Below are 14,124 nucleotides of genomic sequence, written 5' to 3' on the forward strand. Positions count from 1 at the left end.
TAGCTGCTTATTAACTATTAGATCAAGAAGTCTCACTTCTCTTATACAAAGTAAATTGTAATGAACTGCTATTGGAATAATAGGTGACATACCTGAAATTATTTTGTAGCTGTTTTATTCAAACCACTAATCAAACCTTGGACTCAGTCCCTTTGCAGCTGATTTTTAAAACAATATTATTTTTCCCTGCCAAATAGATTTGAGATTGGACCACTGAATAAATGTTCTGAAAAAGTAAAAAAAAAAATAAAATAGACTTGTTGCTTGCATTACTTTTGTAATTACATTTACCATAGATGACTGACACTTCTTAGGTTGAACTCAAGAATAATTGAGAATAAAATCTCTAAATGTATGTTGCTGAGTTAGGGAATTTTATCTTCAATGGGCTGTAAAGGATTTGGGAAAATACAGATGATTAAGTAGAAAATTGATTTGGAATCTGTTATTAAAATATAATGAGAGTTTCATAGCTTCTATAGGTGGAATAGTTCATTCTCAAGTCATGAGAGTCTGAAAGTATAACTTTTTCAAATGTTTTTACATAATTCTTTATAAGAAAAAGGAAGTAAAGTATGAGAGCTATAAATATAGTTGAGTTTTGCCACAGGCTAGGGAAGTTCATTCATTTATTTATTTTAAGAAACATTTACCCAACACCCATTATGCTCCAATTGCTGTTTTTCTAGTTGACCATACAGTAATGAACACATACGATTACTAATTCTATATTGACCTTAATTTCGAAGCATAAAGTGGTTTTATGTATGTGGCTCCTGTCATACATGTATCCATAATTAATACAAAAATTTATTTTGATCTCATGTATTTGGAAAAATCTGTGGTCGAGTAGGGGACTATATTGCTATACTATAAAGATTTTTTTTAAATGTTCAATGAAAAGAGTTTCAATTAAAGGAGGAAATAGGAAGCTCCTCATATTCAAAAGTAAATACCACTAACAAGGATACTGTAGCAGTTACTTCTGTACTATAATAACATTAAAGGACAGAAATTGCCACATCATAAATAACTAGAACTTAATTGTGCTCGTATAGTTGATTGAAAGCAACATGTTACTAAATCACACTGAATAATATAAATTATAATGTTGAGTAGCATTTGTTACTATACAGCTGTAATTGTTGAATTTTCAATTCTTAAGTGCTCAATTCTAAATAATGTTTTCATTTTTAGTGTAGAGCCAGTTTTCCAATTACAGAATGTATATCTGTTTGTTATAGATTAACTAGGCAGTATATAGAAGTCATCTCCCTACAAATTGATGAGTATATTTTCTTTCTGAAAAAAATATTAAAAATAAATTTGTTTCAAAATTGCTTTAGATTATGAATAATTGAGACATTCTTAAAATGATTTTGAAACTAGAAGTCTTATTTATCTGAAGTTTTAATTATTGCTTTTGGTACTTAAAATGGAGTGGTCTAATTCCTTTCTTTATATCACCATGAACACATGGTCCTTCAATTTACTTACATAAATATGTAAATTTAAAACTTTTAGTTCAATTTAATGCACAGGAAATGTTCTGTACAAAGAGGAGTTACTGCATTCTAAAATTTTGTACTTTTTCAGTGTTTTTTGAAATAATAGTGTTTCCAATTTTAATATAATGTTTTTATAATTTTAAGTATGGTATACACAAGAATATTCCTATCAAGCTAATGATTTTTAACTTTTACTTTAAGTTCAAGGGTACAAACGCAGCTTTGTTATAAAGGTATATTGCATGATGCTGAAGTTTGGAGCATGATTGAACCTGTCACCCAGGTAGTGAGCACAGTACCCAGTAGGTAGTTTTTCGACTCTTGTCCCCTTCCTTTACACCACTTCGTGTTTTCCCCAGTGTCTGTTGTTCCTATTTTTATGTCCTTGTTTACCCAATTTTTAGTTCCCACTTATAAATGAGAATATGTGGTATTTGGTTTTCTGTTTCTGTGTTAGTTGGCTTGGGATAGTGGTTTCCACTTGCAACCATGTTGCTGCGAAAGGCATGATTTCATTTTTTATGGCTATATGTTATTCCAGGCTATATATGTACTACTTTTTTTTTTTTTAATCTAATCCACTGTTGATGAGCATCTGGGTTGATTCCATGTCTTTGGTATTGTGAATGGTGCTGCGATGAACATACCGATATATGTGTCTTTTTGGTAGAATGATTTATTTTTCTTTTGATATATATCCAGTAATGGGATAGGTGGGTTGAATGGTGGTTCAACTCTTAGTTCTTTGAAAAATCTCCAAACCGCTTTCCACAGTGGCTTAACTAATTTATATCTCTACCAACAATGAACAGGTGTTCCCTTTTCTCTGTAACCTCACCAACATCTATTATTTTTTGACTTTTTAGCAAAAGCCATTCTAATTGGTGTGAGATGGTATCTCATTGTGGTTTTTATTTGCATTTCTCTGATGAGTAGTGGTGTTGAGCATTTTTTCTTATGTTTGTTGGCCACGTGTATGTCTTCTTTCAAAACATCTCTGTTCATGTTCTTTGCCCACTTCTTCATGGGGTTATTTGCTTTTTACTTGCTGATTTAAGTTCCTTGTAGATGCTGCATATTATATGTTTGTCCGGTGCATAGTCTACAGATTTTTTTTCCCATTCTGTAGGTTGTCTGTTTACTCTTTTAATAGTTTCTCTAGCCGTGCAGAAGCTCTCTAGTTTAATTAGGCCCCACTTGTCAATTTTTGTTTTTGTTGCAATTGCTTTTGAGGACTTAGCCATACATTATTTGCCAAAGGTGACATAAAGAAGGGTATTTCCCATAAAAATTAATTTAAGATAGATGAAAGACTTAAATAGAAGACCTCAAACTATGAAAATCCTACAAAAGCTAATGATTTTATTTAATCTAATTTTTAACTTTTGTGGGTACATAGTAGGTATATATATATTTATGGGATACATGATATATTTTGATTCAGGCATACAATGCATAATAATCACATTATAGTAGATGGGGTATCCATTATCTCAAGTATTTACCCTTTCTTTGTGTTACAAATAATCCAGTTATACTCTTAGTCATTTTAAAATGTACAATAAATTATTATTGACTTTAGTCACCCTATTGTGCTATCAAATACTAGATCATATTCATTTATCTTATTATATTTTGTACCCATTCATCATCTCCACTTCCCTCAACCCCACCCCACTACCATTCCAGCCTCTGGTAACCATCATTTGACTTTCTAATCCTATGAGTTCAATTGTTTTATTTTGAGTTCCCACAAATAAGCGAGGATATGCCAAGTTTGTCGTTTGTACTGGTTTATTTCACTTAATGACTTCCAATTTTATCTATATTGTTGCAAATGGCAGGATCTCATTGTTTTTGATGGCTGAATAGTGCTCCATGGTGTATATGTACCACTTTTTCTCTATTCATTTCTCTGTTGATGAACACTTAGGTTGCTTCTAAATCTTGGCTGTTGTGCAGAGTACTGCCATGAAAATGAGGGTACAGATAACTCTTCATTATACTGATTTCATTTCTTTCGGATATATACCTAGCAGCAGTATTGCTGGAACATATGGTAGCTCAGTTGTTTGAGGAATCTCCAAACTGTTCTCCACGGTGGCTGTACTAATTCACATTCCCACCAACAGTGTAAGAGGTTCCCTTTTCTCCACATCCTCTCCAGCATTTGCCTGACTTTTGCACATAAGCCATTTTAACTGGGGTGAGTTGATATCTCATTGTCGTTTTGATTTACATTTATCTGATGATCAGTGATAATAAGCATCTTTTCATATGACTGTTTGCCATTTATATATTTTCTTGAGAAATATCTATTCAGATCTTTTGCCCATTTTAGATTGGATTATGAGACTTTTTCCTATTGAGTTGTTTGAGCTTCTTATATATTCCGGTTACTAATCCCTTGTCAGATGGATAGTTTGCAAGTATTATTCCCTTTCTGTGGACTGTCTCTCCACTTTGTTGATTGTTTCCTTTGCTGTACAGAAGCTTTTTAACTTGATGTAATTCCATTAGTCCATTTTTGCCTTGGTTGCCTGTGTTTGTAGGGTATTACTCAAGAAATATTTGCCCAGTCCTGTGTCCTGGAGAGTTTCCCCAATTAAAAAAATATATTATCAGTTTCATAGTTTGGGGTCTTAGATTTAAGTATGTTTAATCTATTTTAATTTGATTTTTGTGTGTGGTAAGAGATGGGGGTCTAGTTTCATTTTTCTGCATATGGATATCCAGTGTTTTCCAGCACCATTATTGAGGAGGCTGGCCTTTCTCCAATGTATGTTCTTGGCACCTTTGTCGAAAATGAGTTAACTGTAGATGTATGAATTTGTTTTTGCGTTCTCTGTGCTGTTTCATTGGTCTGTGTGTCTGTTTTTATGCCAGTACCATGCTGTTTTGATTACTACAGCTGTGTAGTATAATTTGAAGTCCATACCACTTTAAAAATAAAAAATTGGTGAAAACTCAGGGAGTGAGCTAATACATGATTATGTTGTTGCTTTTATGTATCTTACCTTTGGACTTGAATTTGTCATAGATGATTGCAATATTTTGTCCTTGTATGTGGGGAACAAAAGAGGCCAGATAGCTTAACAAATTGAGTTGTTAATAAATGTAGGCTTCAACATGTAGTATTACTTTTCTTAAATGAATTTTCTAAACAGTTTTGTAAGGCTAATATTGTTTATATTCAGTTTTGTTAAATAACACTACACACTCCAATTTTCTTGGTTCCTCTAGGTTACAACAGTTACATTTCAAGATTTGCCAGGCTGTGTTCTCTCCACACTGGCAGAGTGTACAAATCTTCAGTTTCTATCCCTTCGACGCTGTGGATTAACTTCTTTGCACAGCCTGAGTAATTGTAAAAAACTTAAGTACATTGATGCACAGGTATGCTCTCTGCCCTACTGTTATTTATTTTATAATAAAATATAAAATGGATTTATGTTTACATTTCAGAAATGACACTTTTGAAGAAACAATTACTAAACTAACCTGTAACTCAGAGCCTGAAGAGATCAGGTGGTATGGTAAAGTTTTGAGAAGCAGAGAGGGAAGTTTATTGGATGATACAACCTAAAATGACCTATCTCTTTTTGTAGCTAATATGGTTATTGTTTTCATTACTTTTGCTGCACAACAAATGATTATATTACTTAGTAGTTTAAACCAACAACTATCCTATTTGTTCATGGGTCTGTGGGCCGTTAATTTGACTAAACTTGGCTGGGCATTTTTTCTGATTTCTATTATATTTACTGGCTCTCTTATGTAACTGCAGTGAGATGGAAGCTAGAGCTAGAATGTCCTAAATCACTTACCTTATACGTCTGCTGCCTTGGCAGGATTGTCCGGAAGATGGGAATCTCTCTAGTTATCTGGGGCTTCTTTCCAGGGTGCTTATAGGGTATTACTCAAGAGCAGGATCTGAAGAGTGAGTGTTCCTAAAAGACATGCTGCAGTATGCAAGTGCTTATAAAATATCTGCTTACATCATGTTGGCTAATGTTTTATTGGCTAAGCCCTGAGGTCATGTGGAAGGGGACCATATGGATATGCGAATATTGGTTTCTGATGTGTACTGGGAGCTACCAAGGTAACAGTCTATTAAAATCTATCCTCTGGCTTATAATGATTCACATCTTTCCCACATGCAAAACGCATTCATATCCCAAATACACCAAAGTATCATTAACTTAAGGCATCAGGCTCAAGCTCAAAGCACAGGCTTTTCTCATCTAAATCAGATCCAGGTGGAGATGAGGCTCACCAGGTCCAGTTCCTTGGATGCATCCACTGAGGTGAAGCCCTCTCAACTCAGATATCTGCAATCTAAAATTAAAAATTATCTACTGCCACCCCACATACAATGGTGAGACAGGGCCTGATTAACAACAATAGCCATTCCCATTCAAGATGGGAGAAACAAGAATGACAATATATTAACTTTTTAAAATTTATATTGTTTAAAATACTTGTTATCCTCTGTATTTTCTGTATTTTAAAACAATAATATTTAATATATTAAAAATTAATTATTTATTAGTTTACCTAATATTTTCATCCAAATAGTATAACAGTTTGCAGGGTTATCTTAGAAGTTAAAGATTCAGATATTAATTTGGAGATCCTATCTCATCTTTCTTTCCTCTTTTTGAAAGCTTTAAATAGTTCATTAATAAGCCATTGAAATAAAACTAATTACATTTGTTCTTTGCTTCAGGAAAACCATATTGAGGCTATTGAGTGTGAAAATTTGGAAAATCTCTGTGTTGTTCTTCTTAATAAAAATCAACTGACTTCTCTTCATGGTTTGGATGGCTGTACTAATATTCAATGTCTTGAACTTTCACATAATAAAATTACTCGAATTGGTAAGAACAATGAAATTTTAATATTTAAAGATATATTTCTCATAATTTATTGTGTTTTATTTATTCCTTTTTAGGAGTAGGCCACCATCACAAATCTGCATATTTTATTTATGTTATACTTTTAAAATTTTAGATTAAAAAAATAAAATTACTTTTAATGTCTATAAAAGGAATATGCTCTTCCACCACTGGCAACTCTGTAGTTCTTAGCAGCCCCCTAAGTTAGTATATTTACTTCTCTGTTTCTTTTCCTACAACCAATAGTAATTTGAGCTCTATGGGAATATAACAACTTGATATTGTGCCATGATATTTTTATGGATCATCTGCTTCCCAGATGCCTCAGCAATTGTTGTAACTATTTGCTGGTAAACCTTTTTCATCACCACTCTCATTAGCACATACATCACTTGGACTTATCTTTCCTTCTTTAGATAAAGTTGCTAAAACCACATGAAAGATTCATCAGGCTGCATCTCCCTAAACTTCTCAGTCCCTCCAGAGCTATATCTACATGTAACTATATTGACTTCCTTCCTTATATCTTATAATTTATATAGGGAGCAATGAAAATCTCTTTTCTTACTTAAAGACCAGTCCTTTTATTTTTTGTTTTAGCAATTTTTTTTGTGGACCCAACTTTTATCTTTTATTTTTTATTTATGTATTTATATTTTTGATATGGTCTTGCTATGTTGCCCAGGCATGTCTCGAACTCCTGGACTCAACGGATTTGCCCACCTCAGTTTCCCGAGTACTGGGACTACAGACATGTACCACTACAGTCAACTAGTCCAATTTTTATAAATATTCCCATCAGCCCGTCAAGACCTTACTCCATTATTTTACATCAGCCTTCTGTCAAAGTGTTTCTATTGCTGTGTCCTTTCTCTCACATTTCTAAATGAAATTAAAACAAAAGAGAAAATGAAAAAAAAGAAAACCTTTCCTCTTAACCTCACATTGAGTTCTGTCGTTGCCTCCCATCTCTTCTTCCCCTTTATTGTCAAGTTTTGGGAAAGAAAGAATGTTTTGTGTTTGCTTTTACCTCTTATCACCCAACTTCCCTCTTCTACCCACTGAAATGCGACTCAGGTTACTTCTGCATTATTGCCAGTGTGATGATGCTGAAATAAAAATTGTATTATTCACCTCCTGGCTTGATTTCTTCTATTGTTTTTTATTATTTAATTCATGATGAAATTCTCAAGGGCCTTGGTAGAGGCTTAATAATGGTTAATGAACAATCAAGTATCGCCAAAAAGTTGGGAACTGGATTAAAATTTTACTTTGATATGGGACAGATGGCTGAAATATTGGACTCCCAGAGGATACCATACTGTCCACCTTTTCAGTCCTATAATCATTGGAAAGTCTAATCTCGACTGAAATATCAGAGTAGAAAGGGTGTAGATAGAGGAATAGAAATAAGCTTAATTTCTGTGTTTAGTCCTGGTTATACTATTAGTTTTGCTTGTTTGTGTATATTTTGTTTTTTCTTCTTTTATTGTGGAAAATTTCAAACATTTATAAATGTACAATAATACATAGAAATTCCATATAACCATTAGTTATATTAAACATTTGCTTCATCTTTACTTTTTTGGGGTTTTGATTTCATTTTTTTCTTTCATAAAGGAGATCCCCAGACCATGTAATTCCATTCCTTCATGCTTCAGGAGACAGTTTTGAATAATATGGCCGTCTCTTACTTAACCCCATTGCATTATAACACCTAATGGAATTAATAATGAATCCTTGTATCAACTGATAGCACGTAATCAAATTTTTCTAATTTTCTAAGTGTCTGGGTTTATTGGAATCATAACATCAATGAGTATATATTACATTTATCTAGGTCTTTGAAGTCCCTTTAAATCTGCAGCAGTCCTCACGGCTTTTTTTTTTTTCCATTCCGTTGATATGTTGCAGAACCTGTGTGAATTTTCTTACAGAATGTCCTGCCTCAGGCTTTGTCCATTTACTTTTTTTAGTTTCAATGAAATTGTTTCATTAAGCCCTGTATTTTCTTATTTATTTATTTATTTAATTTTATTATTATTATACTTTAAGTTTTAGGGTACATGTACACAACGTGCAGGTTTGTTACATATGTATACATGTGCCATGTTGGTGTGCTGCACCCATTAACTCGTCATTTAGCATTAGGTATACCTCCTAATGCTATCCCTCCCCCCTCCCCCCACCTCACAACAGTCCCCGGTGTGTGATGTTCCCCACCCTGTGTCCATGTGTTCTCATTGTTCAATTCCCACCTGTGAGTGAGAACATGCGGTGTTTGGTTTTTCGTCCTTGCGATAGTTTGCTGAGAATGATGGTTTCCAGTTTCATCCATGTCCCCACAAAGGACATGAACCCATCATTTTTTATGGCTGCATAGTATTCCATGGTGTATATGTGCCACATTTTCTTAATCCAGTCTATCGTTGTTGTACATTTAGGTTGGTTCCAAGTCTTTGCTATTGTGAATAGTGCCGCAATAAACATACGTGTGCATGTGTCTTTATAACAGCATGATTTATAATCCTTTGGGTGTATACCTAGTAATGGGATGGCTGGGTCAAACGGTATTTCTAGTTCTAGATCCCTGAGGAATCGCCACACTGACTTCCACAATGGTTGAACTAGTTTACAGTCCCACCAACAGCGTAAAAGTGTTCCTATTTCTCCACATCCTCTCCAGCACCTGTTGTTTCCTGACTTTTTAATGATCGCCATTCTAACTGGTGTGAGATGGTATCTCATTGTGATTTTGATTTGCATTTCTCTGATGGCCAGTGATGATGAGCATTTTTTCATGTGTTTTTTGGCTGCATAAATGTCTTCTTTTGAGAAGTGTCTTCATATCCTTCGCCTACTTTTTGATGGGGTTGTTTGTTTTTTTCTTGTGAGTTTGTTGGAGTTCATTGTAGATTCTGGATATTAGCCCTTTGTCAGATGAGTAGGTTGCAAACATTTTCTCCCATTCTGTAGGTTGCCTGTTCACTCTGATGGTAGTTTCTTTTGCTGTGCAGAAGCTCTTTAGTTTAATTAGATCCCATTTGTCAATTTTGGCTTTTGTTGCCATTGCTTTTGGTGTTTTAGACATGAAGTCCTTGCCCATGCCTATGTCCTGAATGGTATTGCCTAGGTTTTCTTCAAGATGGATTAAAGACTTAAATGTTAGACCTAAAACCATAAGCTCTGTATTTTCTATAAATTGAAGTTGGCTAAAAACGGTTTGATTAAGTTAAAAAGTAAGCTGCTTTGGCGGGAATTCTTCATAGGTGGTGTTCTGTGCTTTATATTTGATTGCATCCGCAGTCATACAGTATTTGACGATTTACTTTTAGTGATGCTACACTTGAGTGTTTGGTGTAGCTGATGATAGCCTAAACGCTCCATTATAAAGCTCGCCATCAACCTTTCATCTAATGTTCATCCGTTAATTAATATGACCTGGATCAATTAATGCAGCAGAGGATGTGATTTGTGAATTTTCTATTTGATCATTTCTTCCACAGCCTTTAAGCTGGAATTCTTTAATCAATTAGAACTATTTTGTTATCCTGAAATGGTTTGTAGCAGAATGACAGGGCTAAATGCTTACTATTGTATTGAGAAATTCTTAAAGTCTTAGTGACTCTAGTTACTTTCAGTGGTGCCAACTTGTTTTTTGTTTGTTTGTTTAGTTTGTTTTACTACTTGTTCTACCTTTCTCTCTCTCTCTCAATATTCTTATGAAAATATACATTTTTACAGCTCAGAATATTTCAGTCAGTTGCTCTGTTATTCGTTTTGATACTCTAATTGTTTTGTATTGTGAACTTGAATTGAGGATAGCAAATATGCTTTAGACTTACAGCTGTATTCATTTTTTCTTCCACTATATTCCTTGGTTTATGGCAACATTAATATAACCATGTGCCATATCTTATCCATAAAATAGCTTCAAAACAACAATGCCGCTATTACTATTTATAATATAGCTTACTAATTTTAAGATTTATTTACATTTTTTGTCCTTGCACTATCCCAAACAGATATGATTAAAATAGTATGTTATAAAATCATTTGAAATAGTTTATCTTTGGGATTAGATTATAAATTGATAATTTAGTTTGCTAAATTAGTTTGATAAATTAATTCACTTTTCCCATTTGATTGTGTTTAACTTTTATATGTAACACAGATTCATGATTCCAAGATGAAAACTACATTAAAAAAGCATACTCAAGATATTGTGCATTAGTCCGTCCTTTTCACTCTTCTCTCCCATTTACTCTTATATGTGGAATTTTTGAATAATATGTACATATATAATACGTAAAACATATATATGTGTGCATCTATATATATGCACATATCTAAGGAAATACATGTTATGTATGCTAATCCTCTCACAAAATGTAGCATATTTTAAGTACTGTTCTTTGTCTTGCTTTTTTTACTTAACAACATGTTATGGAACTTATAATTATTTTTCCATAGCTACTTAATATACTATTGTGTGAAATGAGCAGAGTTTTCCTATTTTTGCCTTGCTGATGGATATTGAATGGTTTCCAATCTTCCATATTACCATAATGAATATGACATCTATTTAATTTCATATTTGATCAGATATATCTTCAGGTTAATTTCCTGCAATTTGTATCAGTGGGTCAAAAGATACCTATAATTTAGGAAGATAGTGTCAGACTCCCTTTATATATATTGTGCCTATTCTCATGCTGCTGATAAAGACATAGCTGAGAATGGGTGATTTATAAAGGAAAGAGGTTTAATAGACTCACAGTTCCACATGGCTGGGGCCTCAAAATCATGGAGGAAGACAATGCAAGAGCAAAGGGATGTCTTACATGGTGGCAGGCCAAAGGGCTTGTGCAGGGGAACTCCCATTTTTAAAACCATCAGATCTTGTGAGACTTATTCACTACCACAAGAACAGTATGGAGGAAACTTCTCCCATGATTCAGTTATCTCCACCTGGCCTGCCCTTGACGTGTGGGGATTATTACAATTCAAGGTGAGATTTGGGTGGGGACACAACCAAACCATATCATTGCCATTTAGTACTTTTACCACAAATGCATGGTAATACTAGTTTCTTGGCTTTTTCTTTTCTGTTTATTATGCTGTTCTTTTCTATTTTGAGTTAAATATTTAATACAATTATTTTTAAATTTTTTCAATCGTATTGACATACTTAAATCTATAGATTTTCCTCTGAGCAATGCTTATTCTGTAACTTGTGACATGTAGATATTTTCATCATTTTCATAATTTTAGGGTTTTTAAAAATCTTTTACCTAAGATTTAAAATTTCCATACAGAAAGGTCATTTTTTTGGTGATTCTTTTTAGTTTTATTGCTTTATAGCCGGAGAATAATTTTTGTGCTATTTCTGTTTTTGGAACTTATTTTGGCTGTCTTGCTAATCTAATATGTGGTCAATTTTCATGAATGTTTTAGGTGTACTTGAAAAGGAGGCAGGGTTTTTTATTATTGGGATAAAGAGTTTATTTTGTATGTGTAAGATCTACCTTACTGATAATTTTTTTAAAGGTGATCTGTTTGCTTGATTTACTTTGGACTGAGGAAGTTGCCTGTGAATTTGCCTGTTATTGATTTGTCGTTAATCAGCCTTTTTTTTTTTGGTAAATCTTTTGGTTTCTGTTTTGTGAATGTTACTGCCGTGCAATTTTATAAATGTCTTATCTTTTTCGTAAATTTTAGCTTTGACTATTATGTTTTTTTCATTCTCTCTTTGATGCCTTTGAAACTAAATTCTACCTTGTCCGATATGGTTTATTTTTATTTTTGTTTGCCTACCTGGCCATCTTTTTTATTTTTAACCTTTTGAATCAAGTTTAGACATTTATTTTTATACAGTATAGATTTAGGTTTTATTTTTTGCTCCAGGTTTAATTTTTTTTCTCATATAAGCTATAACCACTTGCATTTATTAATTCATCTTATATATTTGGTCTTAATTCTGTCATCCTACTCAGGATATTCCTTCTTTCTGGAAGAAAACCTTGTTGACAATACAGGGTTCTGCCATCACTTGGGCACCTCCACTTCTTACTTATCCCTCGCACAAGTCTGGATTCCAACTGGATTATGTTGGTCCTGGATACCTATTACCTCACTTACAAAAAAATCAGATTGTAATTTCCTTATCTCCCACTTATACTGGAATTGTAAGTTGTGTTTATTTTTTATTTTGTTACTCTTTATGGATTTCTAGAGGAGGTATGGGGAGGGTTGGATCTAGGCAGTCACCATCATCTCCTTTATTTTTTTAAATATAGGTAAAATATAGCTGTTTTCACAAAATAAGCTTTATTTTGCAAACATTTCAAGGCACACTTTTGAAAATATAACATATAATATGCTTTAATGTGTTTATTTGCCCGCATTCTTGTGCTGCCTGCTTTGGATTACTATGACTTCTTCCATATGGAAATGCTGATAGTTTTGACACAAATATTTTTACTTTAAAATTTTAGTTTAAAATAATTTTGTTGTTGTTGGAGTGAAGGCAAGTGCATTGATAATGTATGTTACTATATTGGCACACACTGAAGCAAACTTTAAAAAGAAAAGAAAGGCTGTTTGTAAAAAAAGAAATGCTTGAATTCCCATTTACTTCATTTTCATTGCCAGCAGTGCTGTACGAATTTTTTTGGTAAGTAGTGGATTTCCTGGGATAGGATATCAGCAAGATTTATGTGAAAACTGCCATAGTATTAATTGATAAACCTGAGATATCTCTGTGCATGCAGTACAGAGCAAACAAGGTAAAAGACTTCTTTGGTGTCTGTTGGGTACAATGAAAACACTGTATTTATTGAGTGTGAGAATAGTATACATGAGAAAGTAGATTTTCTGAAGAGCAGTTGGAGCCTGTTTTTCATCTTCAGGAAATGCTTAGAGATTCTGGTTGAGCTAAGTGAAAAGCATAGATTTTGTCTTTCAGTGATATATTGATGCTAAGAACTCTTATGAAGGGAGACAAAGATAGATTTGTGTTTGTAAGTTAGTGAGTTACTATTCCATGCTATAATATTTCTTAAGGAGGTGAAATAAAATTGGAAGCAATACCACAATATTTCACATTGATAGTTTCAAGTTTAATTTGTTTCTAATTCTTACTGTGCTATAGTTATCACAGTAGTTAATATGTAATGTTAACTGTATTCTTTTTATTAGAAAATATTAATGTACATATTTATTTGGTTGATACTATTTGCATTTAAGTGAATGAGAATAGTGAATGTGTCAATCTTTTTAAGGCAATTTATTTGAAATTAGTTATGAATGTTTTCCATTCTAATTAAACTATGCAATTGTAAAAACAAAAATATAACATGAAATATTCATACCAGTTTTATTTTATTTTTTAATTTTTATTTTTGTGGGTACATAGTAGGTGTATATATTTATGGGATACATGTGATGTTTTGACATAGGCATGCAATGTGAAATAATCATATCATGGAAAATGGGGTATCTATCCCCTCAAAGATTTATCCTTTGTTTCTACAAACAAATTACAATCTTTTAGTTATATTAAAATGTAAAATTAAGTTATTATTAACTATCATGCTGTTGTGCTATCAGATAGTAGGTCTTATTCATTCATTCTGTTTTTTTTTTATATATATATACATTAAGCAAGCATCCCCAACTCCTCCCAGCCCCTTACTACCTTTCCCAGCTTCTGGTAA

At 33.0% G+C, this 14,124-nt stretch overlaps 1 protein-coding gene across 6 annotated transcripts in view; it reads left to right on the plus strand.

Moving 5' to 3' along the window:
- LRRIQ1 (leucine rich repeats and IQ motif containing 1) overlaps window positions 1-14,124 on the plus strand; it is a 229,911-nt gene that overhangs the window by 24,223 nt on the left and 191,564 nt on the right. For 5 of the 6 annotated variants that reach the window (XM_055095956.1, XM_055095957.1, XM_055095960.1 and 2 more), the window contains 2 exons: window positions 4,752-4,904; window positions 6,238-6,388. In XM_055095956.1, the coding sequence (XP_054951931.1) occupies window positions 4,752-4,904; window positions 6,238-6,388 (304 nt within the window). Of the gene's footprint in view, window positions 1-4,751; window positions 4,905-6,237; window positions 6,389-12,402; window positions 12,595-14,124 lie in introns of all 6 variants that reach the window. The other variant, XM_034936300.2, reaches the window with a different exon arrangement.

This window comes from Pan paniscus, chromosome 10 (genome assembly GCF_029289425.2).
Source record: "Pan paniscus chromosome 10, NHGRI_mPanPan1-v2.0_pri, whole genome shotgun sequence".
In the NCBI taxonomy this organism is placed as follows: Eukaryota; Metazoa; Chordata; class Mammalia; order Primates; family Hominidae; genus Pan; species Pan paniscus.